Here is an 18,684-nt window from a genome sequence, read left to right as displayed (position 1 = left end):
GCAGCAGCGGCAACTGTGCCTGGTGGTGGGAGAGACAGTCCTTGGCAGAGTTGTGTCCCTCTTCTTTGCTACCAGAAGTTGCCTTTTCCCTAAGTTTTAATGTTTTGTTTGTATGTGTTTATTCATTTAACCCCCTCTCCCTCCTAAGTTTACTCCTTTCCCCTTCCAGCAGGTCAAAAAGCAAAATTATACAGTATAAAAAAATAATAAAAATTCTGTGTCTATATATATATGTCTGTATGTATGTATATTCATATGAAAATATACACACATATATACATGTATATATAAAAAAGAGGACAAAAGAAAAGGAAAAGGTGGTGGGGAGAAAAAGAAGGTTAAGAAAATCCTGTGATGAAGCTCCCCAATTTTGTCTTGGTTCAACGCTTAGTTTTGAGTTGCTCCTGGCTGGTTTCTGATGAGAACGCGCTCTGGATTCACAAAACACTGCGCTCCCGCTACCCCTTCTCCTTCCCCGCACCCTCCCCTCCAGGCTGTGTTCACCTGCGCGGACAGAAGTTGCCAAGGGAAAAGGTTTCACTCCAACAATTTGCAACCTCCTTTCAGCCCAGACTGTGCAATCCCATAACTGAGCAAATCTCTCTTGTGGAGCACCAAAAAAGAAAAAAGAGAGAAAAAAAAAAAAAAAAAGGCGTGCATTGGGGAGGTGTTTGGGGAGAAGTGGGGGAGAAACCCACTTCCCGAAGGGAGAGGGGAGGCTGGGAACCTCAAACAGGACTGGTCCTTGGACAGTCTACATCGGTTGCCTTCCGTCAACAAGTGTCCGCAGAGCACAGAAGGTGAAGCCGTGGCTGACATGTTAACTTTTCGGGATAATTCCTGGTAGCAGAGCGGAAACAAGTGGTGTCGTCAGAAACACAGAGAGAGCATGAACAGAACAAGAAACAAACCAAAAGAAAACAAAAAATAAAAATAAAAATAAAAAATCAGGAAGGAGAAAAAAGAAAAACATTCAAAAAAAGGGAGAAAAAAAAAAAAAAAACAATCAAAAAAAACACAACCCAAGATCTGTCGAACTGGGTTTGTCATCTGTGCTACCTTTTCTTTTCTTTCTTTTCTTTTCATTCTTTCGTTCGTTTGTTTTTGTGTTTGTTTCTGAGATATATATTATATATCATATATAAATATATATATGTATATATATACAGTCATTCCTTCATACAAAATTTGTCTATAGACAGTTTTGTACTGTTGTGGCAAGGTATATACATCCTTCTAGTTTAGAGGCTAGCTTGCTAAGGAATATTCTTTCATTCTTTCTTGCTTTTTTGTTTTTGTTTTTGATTTTTTTCTAAGTTATTTAATTTTTATGTGTTTATTTAAGGTTGGTCTTGTAGGCCGACTGATGAGACCATCTTTGCCTTGTCTTTGCCAGCAGGGTACTTATTGTCTCCTCTAGACCCATAGTCATTAGAACCGGAATCGCTCCGCTTGCTGTTTGCGCTATGCTTGGTTGGCGTGCCGGGGGGATGGCTCACCTGCCCGTTCTTCTCGTCTGAAAAAAGTTGTTTAATTACGTCAAAGAAGTTACTCAATGGGCTGCCTGGGTACACAAAACAGAGGAGACAAAAAAAGAAAGAAAGAAAGGAAGAAAGAAAAAAAAAACGAGAGGGAAAGAGAGAAAAAGAGGAGAGAAAGAGAGAGAACAAACAAACAAATGAACAATGGGGCTTTTAACGAGAAGAACATGATGAGGAGATCCAGAGCCACGTGCGTGGGGGTGTGTGGGGGATGAAGACAATGAGCAGGAAGAGGAAGAGTGTTTAGGATGGGACACCTACAGAAGTAAAGAGGCTGGGAGCACAAAGCACCTAGGTGGTAGGTCCTGGTTTTCCTGAGAGGGTGGGTACAGCTGTCTCACCTAGCAGGAGGACACAGCACCATGTTGAACTGGTTCAGTCTACTTGGAGTCATTTGGCCACTCCGCAATGAGACGTCAGTGAATGTAATGCTGAGTACAGGCAAATCCCCTCTTAGTGCTGCTGTTCCATTTTTTTGATGTGGTCACCAATTGATGCCTTGCTTTGCAGCTCTGCTAAGTTCTCTGGCTGCACTGGGCATTAAGTTTTTCTTGCTTGCTTTCTGTTTCGTTCTGAGTATCTGCTTGCTCACCTTTCAGACACTAAGCCTGAAGTGCCTGAGCGCTCTAAGGGAGAAAATATGTGAAAAATGAGAGATGGCTGACATGACTACTTCCATCTGTATGTGTGATTTATGGCTTGTGCTTGCAAGCCTCTAAGCAAATTCACAACTTTCTTACAACAGGCACCTTGAAATGAAGATACTGAATACTATGTAGAAGCAAACTTCTCTGGCTGTAAATATTTCTAGGACCTACTAGGGTCAAGAACTACTTCCTCACTGTCCTGAATTTATGTTCTTGCTACAACACAGCCTCCACAACACTGACATGGCTTTCAGTGGAGCTAGGAGCCACAGAAGGGTGCAGGGTTTCATGCTGGTGGAAAAAGTATCTCATTAAGCCAGCCACTGGAGCAGGCCGCAGTGTTAACATGGGTTGGGCACTGTGCACATCAGAATACAATCTTTCATGCCATTTGGAAAAGTCTCTTTGCCCGCCATTTCACCTTTTGATCATATCCAAGATTCACTTTACCAATGCCACTTGCCACTGTGGAGCATGACACATCACAGACCCACCTCCAGGGGCCAAAAGGAACAGACAGACCCTGGTTTGAATGCAGTGAGTCTTCTTCTAAATCCCTTCGAATGCAGGTATCTGAGAACTCTCAATTCACAAGGCACAAGTGGTATGTAAGGAGCCTTCATGTGCTTGACTAACAGCTACGTGCTGGGTTTAATTATGCAGCTCCAGGGCAATTGCATGCAACACCTTGACTGGTGAGAGCCAGACAGTTGACAGTCTTCATTTAATTCCTGTCTGCCGTACATCCAATGCAGTGAAAGACCCAGCTGTGTCTCAGCATGAGTGGTAGCAACCCAGGAACAGTCCACGGAGGTTTCAAAACACAACAGCTTGGGCTGAGGCTGTGCAGCAGGCTCTTTTCTCATGCTGGAGCGCCCACTGTAGTAGTGGCTACACCTCTGTGCCACCATATTTTTGGACCTCCAGGCAGCAGCAGTGTGTGGTGTTTGTCTAGTCCTGTGTGAGAGGATGTGTGGAAGGTCATACCCGAGGAAAGGTTCTGTGAAGCTACTGAGGGAAATGGACCAGCAACTATCATAAATGTAGCCCTTGTGGGGCTCTTCTAGTCCCTTGTAATTTTCCTGGATTGGGGGATTAATCCTGACCAGACATCTGAGGGGTCACAATAAATCCTCTGTACATGGATGTTGAAAGGGCTGGTTCTTATCTAACCTACACCATACAGGTGATGACTGTTTGTGATCATTAAAACCCCATTGTGCTTTTCTCAATATTGGCACTGTTGGCTCCATTGTTCTAACAAATTCAGATCATCTCATTTACATCCCACCTAAGTAATTTCATTCTCTGGCTCCCAGAAGGAAACAGGCTCCTGGTTTCTGCCTTGCAGTGATGCAGAATGCTGTGAGGGATGGGACCTTCCTTCCCCGAGATGGCAACATCCAGTCCAGAGCAAAGGGGTTTCTGCGTAGCAGAGAGCACCCCTTATTCACAGTTAGTGGGCACTGGTGGCCTAGTAATATTCTATTTCCTTTCACTTTTATTACACACACAGGCAAATCAGTTGCTACAGCAGGCAAATACTGTCTCTGTGTGGTAACTTTTCTGAAGAGCTTGTTGAGTGCTGTCTTTCTCTCTAATGGAAGATACTAGATGAACATCAACTGTTCTTCTGCAAAGAAAGTGCAATTTGTAGGATTTGTGTCCTGCAAAACAGAATGTGTTACTTTTTCTTCTGCCCCATGCTGGCCAGGTAGTTGTTGCTTTCTTCTGCATGGTAACAGACACTGAGAGAAACCAAATGGCTGGCATATAGAGTGAAGGATCTCAGTCTTTCTTATCTAATTCATTCCTTGTCTTCCTGTACTTGCAGTTTTGTGTTTAACTTACTGCTGGCCCTGGTTCTATCTGTGCATTCAATTATATCCACGCCCCAAGCAAATGGCTGTTAGTTTCTGGAAGGGCATCATTCAGCTAACAGACTGAAGTCTTAGAGATGGGCCTGAACAAACAGCCAGGCAACACATGTATCTCAATTTCTGGCTAAGATAGGAAAAGCTATCAAACTCTCAGCCATTTCTGGGTCAGAACTCTGTGAGCTCCACCTGCCTCCTTCCACGTGCATGCAAATGCTTTGGAAAGGAGATATCTCTTCCAGATCTATGACATCTAATTCCAGTTTTTCACTGAGCCTCTCTAAAACTGTATTAGGTTTGTGGGTGCATGCTCTGCTCAGACTCTTCTATCTACTCAGACTCATTTCTAATTCTTTTAAGTGAATACTCTTTTTCAGAGAAAAAAAAAAAAGGAAACACTCAGCCTTGAATGCAGGAATGTGGGCAGATCTGGCTCTTATGTGGCTTTGGACCTCTCATCTTCATAAGCAAATGGAGTCAGCAGAGAGAATGAAAAAGAGCACTGAAAAAAATGCTGGAGAGGGAAAGACTGCTAGGTTGGGAGAAAAGGGGAGGGGAGTATCTCCAATTATTCAGCTGAGCAGTTTATTCAACAAGCTTAGAGGGATAGAAGAGGGCAGAGTAAGCAGTGCTCTGCAGGAATTGGGGAAATTTTACTTTTCACGTAGACAGGAACAGCAGACAAAAGTACAACTTGCAAGAATGGAGCAATAAAACATTTTAAAAATTGTATGTAAATATCTTGTACTTGATGAGTTCCAATACAGGATTTTTAATCATCCTATTAAAATATGCAGCCCCTGTTTCATCCACCCTTTCTCCTCCCCATGCCCTACTGGCTTTCAAGTGCTTGGAGATTTACTGCAGCAAGAGTATTTAACAGTCTGCTTTTCTTTGCCTGTATCTCTACTGGATTCCTCACAATCAGCATTTTCAGGTAAAATTTTAATGGGAGGTAAGAAATCCTTAGGGATATTTAAAGAGAGCTACTGAAAAACAAAATAGGCCATTTCACTAACCCTTTCCTTTCTTTGCCTTTTGTAGTATCTGGCCTCGTAACTAAATACTTGGTAATAATACTTCCCTATCTTGCAGTCAAGAAAGAACTGATCCTACGCCAAGCACTATAGACAATCACAGCATTGATGTTATCTCCGGGTCAGCTTGTTAGCCCACTCTTGGGCTGGTCTAGATACTGGTCTTTGAATAGACAAAGAGTCCTCACATTTCTCTCTGGGGATATGTAAACACGGGGCAGCTATGCTGGAAGCATGAAAATTGTGAGTGGTGTTGCTCCTCTTAGTTCTCAGTTCCCTTTGGGCTTATACGGCCAGTAAAACAAGACCTGAAAGTGCAGGCGATGATGGATTAGAATAGCTTTCTCAGCAATCCTCCACTCCTAGCATTCAGTGCAAAATATGTGACAGGCTCCTACACCTGCGAGTCCATCTGGGGGCCTCAAAGAGGCTGCCTCTCTTATTTCAGAAAGTGAGATGACATCCCATTTCCTCTGGACAGGGATGAAGGTTTGGCTCACTGATTCTTCAAAACTTCCCTGGCATTTCATGCATCCGTAACTAAGGTCTTCTTTCCCCTTGAGAGCAAATGTTCATCAACACAGAGCAAAGACAGCGTGAAGGGCAGCAAGGGTGAGAAACTGCAAGAAGGATCAGAGGCAGGAGGGGAGGTTTGGAGCATTAGGTTTACATCTGTTAGGAGGAGATGGATATGTGCATTTTTGAGTTAGTCCAAGGAACTGGATGCTGCAAGATGGGGAAGGGGAATGAGTTTGAAAACAAGCACTGAAGCTTATGAAAGGGTCATGTATTGAAGGGACACTAAAGAAACAGATTTATGGAGAAGGTACTGGTTTGTGGCACCTGTGTGCAGCTCTATCATGGCCAAATATCTCAAAAGGAGTCAAAATTGTGAATGTATTTGAATACAACAAGCACTAAAAGGAAGAAGTAGGGCTGGGAACAGACACAGAGGTACAAAGAAGCTGGGCAGATGGCTTGTATCAGCCCTCAGAGTATTCTGTATGTCATTTGCTGTTCCTAAGAAGTCTGGTGACATTGACTTAGCCCCATTGGTGTCACATGAAGTTGAAGTGGCACGGCCAGGTTAAGAGGAAAGAGAGGAGGAGGTGACTCACTCCAAGCACCAGGAGTGGCACCAGGAGAGGATGCATCTGCTCTGACCTTGAAAAAACCTTCCGAGTCCTCCAGAGGAAACTAACAGGAGGTGGTGAACAAGCAGCTTCAGGACAACCTCGGAGGCTTCAGTCCCTGACTGTAGCCTGCTGTTTTGTAACATTTTAAGACAGTCAGGTAAGGACTTGGTCCTGTTTTCATTCAAGCAAATGGCAACATTCCCATTGCCTTATTGGAAGCAAACCCCGAGGCACTTTCTTGTCCTGTGAAACCATCTCTCTCACATCCATAACAACTTTTAATGCATTAATCCTTGTGGTGCTGACCACAAAGTTGCACAAAGCAAATATGCCATCTGTGAGATTATTATTCTGTGCCTTTCCTTTCTGTATAGCCTGACAAATTTTGAGTTTCTGCATTTTTAGCTTAGGCTTTGAGAGAAAATGAATGGGAAAACATAGGTCTCAACTGGAAACAGAGAGACACTTTGTCAACCTGACTTCCTATATTCCTTCTTATGTTGCTTTCACATCCTTTCTGCCTGCCTTCTGTCCTTGTTGTTATTTATTTATTTATTTTCATCCCTAGCTTGCTATTTATTTCAATAGCAGCCATGGTTTCAGTGAATAATGTAGCAAAAATCCAACTCCTTCCACACAATGCACTGAAACACTCTGTTGATGAGTGATAACCCAGTCCCTTTCAAACCCATTTGCTAGTTTGACAGAATTCTAGCCCCCTTTTTTAAGACTAGACACTTTCTGTCTGTTTTCTGTTGGCAGAGTCACTTTGCCTTCAATATCAGAAGATTTAAAATACAGAACCCACTCCAGAAATATCTGCAATGAAAGGGATATTGGAAAGGTAAAAGTGGCCTGCCTACTCCTCTTCATTTAATTACAATCTCATGTAGGGGTCTTTCTTCAGAATAAGGAGTCCCTGGCCTTGGCATTGTACAAATGCAAATCAGAAAGAGGCCTCATGGAGCTCACTCACTATCAAAGAAGATTATAAAAAAAACTTTTGCTCAACTTGTTTAAGCTAAATTGGATATATGAGGTCTCCCTCTAGACTGGAGAAGGGTAACTGAAAGGCAGTTGCCATGTCTTGCTGGAGGCCATCACACAGAACTTCCTAATCTATGAATCCTTCCTACCCTACTTGAAGTGAGCTGAAGGAACTGCTGAAATCCCAAGACTGGTACTTCTCTAAAAATATAGGAAGTCAGAAAAGCTTTTCAGGAGACAAGTGTGTGGTTTCATATTTGTTAGATTTTTAAACTGTCACACAACAGATTGACCAAAACAAGTTCTCCCATTTATTTTTTCCACGGTAAGTTATATAACTGGACAGCTGTTTTGATTTTATTTTGGTTTAGGATTAGAAAATGGAGGCAGACTGACAGCCCACAGGATAACTTGAGTTTCTTAGCAGGACACCTGAACTGTAACTGGGCAAGACTACTTCCAAAGGAAAGAACAGAGCTTATTTTCCAGAGTCCTTGGACTCTGTAAAAATGCCAGCTGATAACAGTGCTTGCAGAAACAGACTGCTGGTAGAAACTGCTCCACTCATTACACACTGTTAGCACAGCTGTCCATGCTGCCAGCAGGTGGGAACTTTCAGTGGCTACACATCTGGGCAGATCTGAACAACCAATCTGACATTCAAATGCCCTATAACCCATCCTTGTTCCTACTCCCCTAAAACATCCCCCGTGCAGGAGGAAGGCCCAGTATTTGTGATTAGCCATTCTGCCTCTGTCTCACACATGTTCTTTCTCTCTCTCACAGAGAAAATTCAGCTTCTCCTGTCACAGGCAATGTAACTTAGATGGGTACCTCTTGGGTGATTGAGTTAGAGGATGGTGAACACAGCCAGCAAAGACCCAAATAAATGAGGTGTATTCCCTTCCTGCTATCTTCTGCAGAGCTAAGACATGAGTAATTAATTGGAAAACAAACATGTCCATTACTGATGAATAGCTCTGGCCACTCCAGCACCACCACGTAACTTTTAAAATAGGAGACATGATGATGGAGAAGAGGGAATCGAGCTCATTTGGACAGCTGGTGGCACTGAAAGAGCAGGCAACGACAGTGCTGTGACAAAGAGATGCCAAATGTTCTTGTGGAATCACACTGTTCTGGCAAATTGGTTGGTGAAGGAGTCAGCCCAAGAATTCTTTGCATGTCTGTCCTTTTACAAAGATCTGTCTGCACAAGTGTGTGATGAGAGAGTAAGATGACAACCTATACTCACAAAGCCACAGTAGACGATAGTATTGCTGCTACCCATTCTCTGAAGACTTCTGGTGTTTCATTTAATTTTTTCTCCATAAAATGTCAGAAATGTATTAGCACTTAATAATACGACTTTTTTCCTTTCCTTCCAGAGGGATGTTTTTGTGTGATCTTAGGGGCATTAAGTTCTCTGACCTGCTCCTAAGGAGAGAAATGAACTGTGTATGCTGGTAAAATGTTAATTCCTCATTTCCTCTGAATCAACCCCTTCAAAATATGATTTAACTTTCAGGGGAGGCCATTGCAAATTCAGCTTAGTACAGCAAGGAAATATTCACATGGAGTATTCTGAAGCACTGCCTACCTTAAGTATTGTTATCTTAATTCAGAGAGAAGTGTGCTTTCTGCAGTAGGCATTATTACAAAGAAAGAGGAAAAGATCTTGGACAGCAAAAACCTGGCCACAGTGTCAAGACAGAAACTAATGTATAACAAATAGCTTAATATATCTGGATACATCTTTAGTGCCAAGTTGCCATCTTTATTGCTACCTTCTTCTACAGAGCAAAATATGAGTTATGAGTTGGAAAAGAAGTGTGTCCCAAACACATCACAAGAATGAGGAGATACAGCTACAGCGTGGAGGGAATCAGGCACCCATTTGGATAGCAAATAACTGAGAAACTTGGCTTGAACTCTTTGGAAACTGAAATATCTTTCTTATCATGATCCACACATCATGATTGAATATGTGATCTTTCACATATTCAGGTGAAATGAAGGTGGGTTTATTAATTTCATCTCTCATCTCATTTGGATGCCAATTTCATTCCCATATCCATCAAGAATCGGCCATGCTCAGAAAGACCAGTAGTAAGCACTTTTTTCACAAATGCTAATAAAGAGAATATTGTTCTGACAACCTCGCAGTGTAGCAAAGGTGGGGATAGCCTTTGAGCTGGGAGGACAGCATGGTATTTTTTTTTTTTTTTTTTTCTGCAGGTCTCAGCATCAGTGTTTCTACCATTCATTATGACTTTATGAATGCAAATCACCGATCTCCTCTTCCATCAAAGATCAAAAGGCTACTCTGAAAGAAGCAGGGTTACTGTGATGCTAGTATGGATCACTTCTGAGAGCACCAAATCCAGATATTTGCTGCTGTTAGTAACACCACAAGTCTCTAAATTAGCACTCACTAAGTTACATGCTGTAACTGCAACCCAGAGGTGGTGTAACCAGTAACTACGAAACCTTTCCTAATTTCTCAAGTAGCTTGGGGTAATATTGACCTGGGATTGCATCTGTATGAATCAAACTGTGTTTGCAAGAAGGTAAGAAGAGAGAAGCCTTTAGTGCAAGTGTGCACAAAGGATGATTGGCCACAGGAGACAACGTTGGATTGGCTCAGAATAGGAAGCTATGTCAATCTCCTAAACACTAGAACCAACAAATTTGAGTGAGATACACTGAAAAGATATAAAAGGCAAGTGAATTTGCTGGGGTTCTGCTTTGATCAGCTCATTTTGGTGATAGCCATTGGTATACACAAGATCTGAAAGGCTTTTTGTTTAACTGAAGACAGTTTCAAACTGTGAACAGCAACAGAAGATGTTTAAGCACGATGCTTTCTGACTAGTCTTTTCTCACAGGGTTATGGTCTAAGACTTCGCAAGAAAGCATGTTTGTGCAGTGCCAAACACAATCACATGATTTGACTGGAGCTGCATTACTTACACATAATAACCTCTGATCATCACCCATGTTCTTGGAAGTGCCACTGATGTAACTGAAAACTTCCCTCACAGTCATGAGGGATGTAAAGCCACAAGCAAAGATTGCCTTACTTGGAAACAAAACTCAGCCCCAGACAGCCACAGCAGGGAAACTAGAAAGTTTACAGGCTCCCTGCTAAGGGTTTTTCAGAAGATAACATGAAGAATGAGGCAAGCTTTTCTGAGCTTTCTGCCAGCAGCCAGCACCTTGGTGAAACATGCTTACTACAGACTACAAAAAAACTATGGATAGCTGGGAAAGGGAGCTATCAAAGACTGTACAACAGCTTTACTACTGATTCAACCACCCAAACAAACTCTCAGTTCTTGAATTAAAGGCCTTAAAGTCATTCAAGTTTGTGAAGACAGACTCTTTTGAAGAAAGACTACTGAAATGGCATTGGGCTTCCGTGTGGTATATATCAATGGCTCCAGATCCAATGTGCTCAAACTATAATGAGAATTGCTTTGTGGCTGAAGATTGATGGCTTTCCAGTTTGAGTGTTATTTTTCATTTTATTATTTTTATTTTTTTATGTAAAGATTCAGGAGAACCTATTAGAACTGCATTGTTAATTATACAATCTATTCTTCAATGAGATAGATGTAAATACCAGATTAGATGATAGTAAACAGTTCTCTCAATCCTCCCTCAAAAGAAACAGAATCCAGCTCTGTCTTTTACAGCTGTGTTAAGTCTATAAGGTTTAATGGCAGCACATAAAATAGTAAAGCTTATTTGTCACTAAACTGATTTGGCTCTGAATATGCACAGGGGAAAGATCAGCTAAGCTGGAAGGTGTCACTTCTACAGACAATTTTTGGGTTACAGCTGCATTTTAAATGTAAAGAGCTTTTACAAGGCAAAGTTATTCTTATAAACAGATACTAAAGACTTCATGGAAATCAGTTTAGTCTTCCTGACACTAGAAATGCCCCTTCCCCCACTGACGTGGGTGGAAACTTATAATATAATTATAATTAATATAATATTCCATCCCAATGTACATTTCAACTTGATTGAGTTTTTCTTCCCTAGTGAAATACTAAGAGTTGGCAGCAGTGTGTGCAGGTAGGACTGATACAGCAGCTGCTACGTCATTTGGACATTGGCAGGTGCTCTGACATACCTCTGCTGTTCAACAATAACTTGTTCTTCAATGCTAATGGCTAGATGCAGAATCATTTCTCAGATTGATGACTATGACTAGCAGAAGATGAAATAACATTTAAAGGACTAAATAAATTTGCCTTGCTGTTAATTACAAGTTCAGTGCTTTATAGTGGGTGAAGAGATATTCCTCATCCCCACCACAGCTTTCACATGGCTGTGCCAGGCATAATGCATCTCATTTGCTCTTCCTGCTCCAGTGTTAATTCTTTGTACTGGGTCTGGCTGGAATGTTAACTTTCCCTGCAGCAGCCCATACAGTGCTGTACTCTGCACTTGTAGCTGGAACAGCAGTGTTATCACACCAGTGTTGTGTCTACTGCTGAGCAGCACTGGCACAGCATCGGGCCTCTCTCTAACCAAAAAGTGAGAAGAGAAACATCACTAGGGCAGCTGACCTAAACCAACCAAAGGGATATTCCATACCATGTGATGTCACACTCAGCAATAAAAGGTGGAAACAGGAAGAAGAGGGGAGGGGTGGGCTCTCGTTGGGAAAACGTCGGTCCTCCTCCCAAACACCGGCTACATGCATTGAGGCCCTGCTTCAAGGACGTGGTCAATCATCGCTCATTTGTGGGAAGTAGAGAGTAATTTCTTTCCTCTGCATTTCCACATAGCCTTCATTTATTTTATTTGTTTGTTTTCCTCCCTCCTTTTTATTTTCCCTTTCCCCCTCCCTTTTCCCCTTTCCCTTTTCATTTCCCTTTACTTAAATTGTTTAGTTCATAATAATCTTTATTTAATTATTATTATTATTTCCCTTTAATTAAATTATCCTTATCTCAACCCGTGAGTTGTTCTTTGCTTTACTTCTCCCCCTCCTCATCTAAAAAGAGGGGGAGTGAGAGAGCGGTTGTGGGGTTTAGTTGCCCAGCACAGTAAAACCACCACACTCTTGCACAAATGCTTTCCTATGCTCATTCGTAAAATGTGGAACGATGATGAGGTCAAAAAAATTCAGTGTAGTTTTTCTTACACTATTGGCTGCTACTAGATGAACGCTGCACCAACTCCACAGAGTGCTGCCTGTCCTCAAAGTCAGAGGACAGTTGCCAATACTAGGTTAAATCTTGGCATCATTCCTCTTTACTTCCCTGATTGAATATTGGGTGAGCTCCCCTGCACGCAACATAGCTCTTTGGTCATGTAGGACAGTGGAATTCAGCACCATGAACGTCACCACAACCTCTGTTTTTTGTGAGCACAACAGGAATTTGATTCAAAGGACGCAGCTCCATTAAACCCCAACACCTCTTCCTATCTCTTTTATGGATCTGTGTATGTACTCTGTTTGTGCTGTAGCTGCCATAAAGTAGTCTCCTTGATGGCATTCACTTTGTCCTTTTTGTCCCTTGTTGGACGTATGCTGACACCGTGACAGCTGGAAGGCCTGCCTGAGCTGGGAGTGAAGAGTAATGCTCTGTTTAGAGAGTGCAGAGTACTGACTGCTTATCCATGTAGCTCAATTAACTTGAAAGCAACCAGCAGAATCAGCATTTCAGTATTTTTGTATGATGTGAATGCCAGATAAGGCAAGAAATAAAGGCTTGAGGGAGAACAGAAAATTGCTGTCTGATGCCTTCAAGAAGAAGCTGCAGGTCTGTCTACAAATTAAACGAGTCTTCACGAAGAGATCAGAAATGGTATAAACCAGAAAACTCAAATAAGAAATCATATGAGCCCTTCTCAGCGAAAAGGAAAAAAATCCTACGACCAAAGCTGCACTTTTAGGGAAAGAGATCATCTGAAATCAGGAAACAGGACAAATTCTGCTCTCAGTCACATGCACATAAACCTAATATTATCTCCACTGTGACAGCTTTCCTTCATTGTTACAAAGTGCAGAACAACTCCAGAAGAACTTCCCTCAATATACGAAGAGATGACGCAGGAGTCACAAGTCCAGCTGGAGAGCAGTACCAGTTCAGTGATCACTTCCTCAACAGCTTGTGTTCCCTTTCACAGAAATGTCTGAATTCAGCCTAGCTACCAGAATGGAAATCTAAAGAGAACAGATTTCTCTTGTACAGAACCTTTCTGTATAAGATAAAAGGAAAAAGAAAAAAACCCTCTCTTATAGTATTTGGGTATTTCCAACATTGTATTTGAAGGAGTCAGGAGAGGCACAGGTAATGAAAGAAAGAATACAGTCCCTGTGTGCATAGAAGGGAGGGAAGGCAAGGGACAAGTTAGCCAAAATTCAGGGAACCCCAAGCAAGTTGAGATGCAAGTTTTGCAGTAAACTCCTTTTCTTCTCATTCCTAACAAAATTCTAAACTTCCAGTTGTCCACTATTCCTCCAGCTAGAAACACAATGCCCTTCCTCGAAACCAGACTGGAACTATACCAATTTATACCAGCTAACTGTCTGGCAGATAATATGCAGTGTGTCTTATGGAAGATTTAAGAGGGTCTTACCCCAAAGATACCTGGGGAAGAAGGGAGTGGATGCAAAAGGGAATTAAATAACAGAGCAATCCTGTCTCAATAAATTGCAGGAGAACAAGGGAGACAGCAGCTAGCAGGGCAGCATTCACTGAAGAACCAAGAATCAAAGGCAGCAAGTAAACAACAACAACAAAACAGGAAAGAAAATCACTGGCCTGAGTGACAGTGAGGGGGGAAATCTGAAGTGCAACACCACACACTTGTGCTATGAAGGGGAAAGCTGTGGTGGAGCCTGTGCATCTGTGCATGGATGGGGAGGATCAGAAAAAGGGGTATGTGCTCGTGTTCACCAGGTAAGTGAAAGACATTGTGGGCTGTTACGGGGTGTGCAGTCTTGAAAAGAGCGTGGGAGAGCAGGGATGGGAAAGGGGAACAGGTGGAAGGGACAGGGCGGCGCGTTATTATGTTGCTCAGCAGGGGCTGGGGAAGGAGAAAAGGCAGTAGGGAAGGAAGTTCTTACCACATTTGGAAAGTCTGCCAGTCATCAACTCCATACAGTTAGTGGTGTCTGGATCATAGAACGGAAAGAGGAGGGAGGGAGGGAGAAACATAAAAAAAGGTTTCCATACCTCTGTGCATAAAGTAGTAACTTAGCACATTATTACCTGAAGCAGGAAACATTTACGCATCTTGGACTTCACACAACCCAGGCCAAATTCTGCCACCCGCTTTATGCCAGTGAAAACCTGGCCGTGGAACTGGGAGTGGAGCTCGCCTGGTCCTGCTGCTTGCACCCACCTCTTTATCACAGCTAGGGGGATTTCAGAGATGTGGGAATCGTTCTGCTGTTAAATTAGCGATCTAAAAGCCTTGAAATACATTGCTCTCACTGGATATCTTTGCAAGTTATCCTGCAACACCCAGAAAATGTCCAGCCAGCTATGTACATCAAAAGTTTGTGAGAGGGAGAAAATGCACCACTGTGCTACTGGATATGGGCTATGGTGGTTACTTACACAGCTCAGAAACATCTTTAGATCCCAGTGTTCACATCCCTTACATAATTCTGCCATTCTCATTCACGTGTAGTCTCTTACTCTTCTTGCTTTCAATGGCACTATTCACAGGCAACAGAATTACTCCTGGAAAGGGTGGCAGAATCTGGCCCAGTGATATTACTATCCACTTTGTGTATAGCTCCCCTTGCCACAGCCTCCCAGTGCTTACTAATTCAGGTGTGATAAGCAGAAGGAGCTTTACATGGGAGTTTTAATGTGGAGAGGACTAGCCCCACTGGTCTCTTCCCTGTGAAAGCTGCTGGCAAGCGAGATTTGCTGCTGTCAGCCAGGCTGCTGCGGCACCTGGTGCCTCAGCCCATGCTCCCTCTGGAGCCAGTGGGAAACATTTACAGCACTTGGTTCGGTCTCAGGTCTCCTCTTGCCTGGCCTCTAGTAAGAACCCAGGTATTAAAGAAATAGGCCTCTTGGAAACATGCGCACATATGCCCCAAATCCCTGCCTGCCAGGATGCTCTAATTACTCCCTGTCTGCTGAAAGTCTGCAGGAGATAGGGCAGGACCATTTCTCAGCATGCCTCTCCACAGAAAAGTAATTTTCAAAGAGGAGGAAGGGATGCTGGATATGCCTGGGTATGCTAAACCCATTCTAGAAGAGCATGGCTGTGCTTTCTGATGCGGCCAGGCCTGTGCTGCACAGATCGCCTGGGAAAGCATGGAGTAGTGCTTAGTCCAGTGATGCTGGTCAAAGCATCCGAGGAGAAGTTACATGCTCTCCACCCCAAAGGTCAAAGGCAGGCTGACAGAGCTGAATGGGAGATTAAACCCATGGGAGGTCTCTCAGAAAGGCACAAGACTGACAGAAAGAGGGGAAAAAGGAAGGAGGTGAAGGAGAAAAGAGGATTCAGGATTTGGAACAAGGTATCAGAGGTGTCAGAGGCCAGGAGTTCACCTGTCTTTGGCTATTCTGACTGTATGAAGGCAGACTAAGCTCCCAAAAAATACTTCTCCCCAGAGATGCCTAACAGGTTTAGGAAGTGCCTACAGGTGCTGATTGAGGCAATGTCAAGGAGTCACAACCATGAGTTGTTTCCTTCTTCTTTAATAACTTGGAGAAGCCTGTTACCTGATGCCTTGTAGCCGCTCCTGTCCAACCCCTTGTGAATCAACTACACCCAGCTGCAATAACTATAGATCTGTGGTGGCAGAGCTCAGAGCAGTCACCCAGCCATAACCTCTGCTTTGAAAGAGTGCAAAAGAACAGGGAAGAAGAGCAAGGAAAGTCTCAAATAGAACTGAAAGATTGTTTCTGACTCCCACTTCCATCACCTGGAATTCTTCTCTCAAGTGCATCCAGACTGACCACACAGTCACTAGCAGTCAAGAAACAAAAATGGTAGCACTTGGATAATGCCAGAATAGGTAAATATTATGGCTGGTTTACTAAGAGTCTCCTGAAATGAGTATTTCTCTTTCTTTGTGATTTTTTAACATAAATTAATGATGCCTTCTTAAGGTAGTACCTCAGAATATTGTCTTTTTTTCAGTCATCTGTGGTCAGCATAGCTCTTTTAAGTATTTCATTTAAAGCTAATTGTGCAACTGCTCTACATACATTAATCCTGTGATCAGAATACAAACTGACAGATCCGCAACAGAAAAATAAAGGATTGTAGTGTAGGCTTTTTGATAACGTAACACCTTGGGATCTGTTCCTAAAATACTAATTTTGTAGGTTGTAGAATAGTTTTGGATGGATAGGAAAAAACACACAGATTCTTTTGAAATATAAGACTGTGGAAAAATATCAAAGGAAAACTAATAAAACTTCACAGTTTTCTTTCTTAGAACATTTATGCACAACAAAAACTACAATTTGCGTTCTCTATAGTGCCATGGCCAGTCCCAAGACTTGCCCAGTAACTTATTTTTATTTCTAATGTCTTCCTAACACATGATCACGTATTTTTTTTCCCCATTCCTAAAGGACAGCAAAAACGAGCATGCCAGAAACAGTAGCTGATACCACATCTTTGAAGAGACTAACAGAGTTAATATGCCTTCAGCTTCTCTCTTATAATGATTACTTTAATACTTCCTTCATTTCCATCAACTTGTAACATCTGCTTTAATAAATATTCTGTATGATAAAGTATTTTAAAATTTTAAAGGAGAATTTTCATTCTTATTAGAAAGCCGTAGATTCTTGGCAGCAGGCTTCTGCTCACAGATAATAATCCATAACCCAGTGTCTGCAAGATCAAGGTGTTATGTGAGGTGAATAACACCAGGGTCCAAAAGCTAAATGCTCCCTGAGAAGTGCGGATGGGTCATGTAACTACACTTTTAATGTATGCTGTTTAATTTTTTAATTAAAGCAGAGTGGCAGCGCCAGAGCTCAATCCTTCTGATGATAAGGCAATTCCTTGTTTCAGAATTGCTGGCAGTCCCTCACGCTTCAGATTTGACCAAGACTCTTTCATAAATGACACTCAGTTCAGTTCATTAGCAGATGACAAATGCTTTGGTTAAAATAGACCCTTCCTGATTGGAACATGAAAAGGTCAAAACGAGTTCCGAATCCATTAAAAAATTCTAGTGTTCTGCTGAATTTTCTTTCCTGAATTTATTTTTTTTTCAGTAACTTGTGTTTCTATTCCTCATAAATTTCACAATCAAACAGCTTGGTTTGAGATGCATCTAGTATCTCTGGGACTGTGACTTGTCCCAGTCCAGGAAATCTCACACAAACAACTGCTCTCTGGAGATCTCCAAATGCAGGGCTAGATCCCAGAAAAGCACTGAACGTCTCCTGTCAATTGCTGATAGTTCCCAATAACCACTTACATTAAAGCAGATGATGCTAAGGGAGATACCACTTCCTCTGGTCCAAAGCAGTTACCTTTTGGGTTGGAATTCCCCAGTGTTTGGGTGCCTACTTGAAATGCACTGTTCTATAAACTGGAGTGCTTGGACTCTTTTTTACATGTTTTATTTCAGGACTACTCAGTTAACTTTAGTGAGGTCTGTTCAATAATAATACTAAAGTTGTTTATCAAAATGCAGTGTTCTAGCAATCCAACCAGGCATTACACTGTGCCTCTTATAGGTGGGAAGCATGACAGCAAGATAAAGTGATGCCCCAGACGCTACAAGAGTGGTTACAACATAAAGGATCCCACAGGAATGCAGGAAACAAGATAAAGCTGGGACCTGGACAAGCCCCAGATAAAACTGAATGGCAGTCCAGTTCCACACTGACAGCTACATAGTCCCGTTTCACGTCTGCAGATGGAAGCTGACCTGGCAAAAGCACTTCATTTGCTCCTTACTCCCTTTTTCTGTCTTTTGATAAAATCCTTTGCACACTTGGAAGCCATTTCTTACTAGTATTTTTTGTAGCTATTTAGCCAACCCACAGCTCTTGTGAGCCATAAAGATGAACACCTAGAATGCACAGATCAATACTCCAGCAAAGCCTTTTGAGTCACGTGAACAACTTTTTTCTTTTTGAGACATACACCAGCACAGTAAGAGAGATCAGGTGCATATACAGAAGACACATGCAATCAGAAAGAATTTGCACAGCCCTGTTTTGGAGCTGCATATGGTGCCTAAACAGCTGCTTATGCTGATGAAAGGCATTTCTAGCAGTAACACTGAGAAACTCTGAACTTCTGAGAAGCGGAGGGTTAAAATCTCACATGAAGCCAAGAAATATAATAAAACATCAGAAAACCTATTACAAAGAACTTATAACGGCTATTTCAGCACTGCTGATTGCCTAAAACACAGGAAAAAAAAAAAGGTAAAAAAAAATGGGGATATGCAGTACCCCACACTTAAAACCAAAGCTTAAAAAGGCAAGAAA

The 18,684-nt window shown here is 42.2% G+C and overlaps 1 protein-coding gene across 3 annotated transcripts in view; it reads right to left on the bottom strand.

The window, feature by feature from the left end:
- Positions 1-703: 703 nt before the first annotated feature.
- BRSK2 (BR serine/threonine kinase 2) overlaps positions 704-18,684 on the bottom strand; it is a 300,200-nt gene continuing 282,219 nt past the window's right edge. The window contains exons 23-24 of one of the 3 annotated variants that reach the window (XM_084520597.1): positions 14,319-14,366; positions 704-1,516 (exon numbers count right to left, since the gene is read on the bottom strand). In XM_084520597.1, coding sequence (XP_084376723.1) covers positions 1,341-1,516; positions 14,319-14,366 — 224 coding nt within the window. In that variant the 3' untranslated portion in view covers positions 704-1,340. Of the gene's footprint in view, positions 1,565-14,318; positions 14,367-18,684 lie in introns of all 3 variants that reach the window. The other 2 variants (XM_084520598.1, XM_084520599.1) reach the window with 2 other exon arrangements.

The sequence above is a fragment of the Aythya ferina genome, assembly GCF_964211825.1.
Source record: "Aythya ferina genome assembly, chromosome: 5".
Classification (NCBI taxonomy): domain Eukaryota; kingdom Metazoa; phylum Chordata; class Aves; order Anseriformes; family Anatidae; genus Aythya; species Aythya ferina.
Note: the sequence above shows the minus strand (reverse complement) of the source record. Positions and strands in the feature narration are given on the sequence as shown.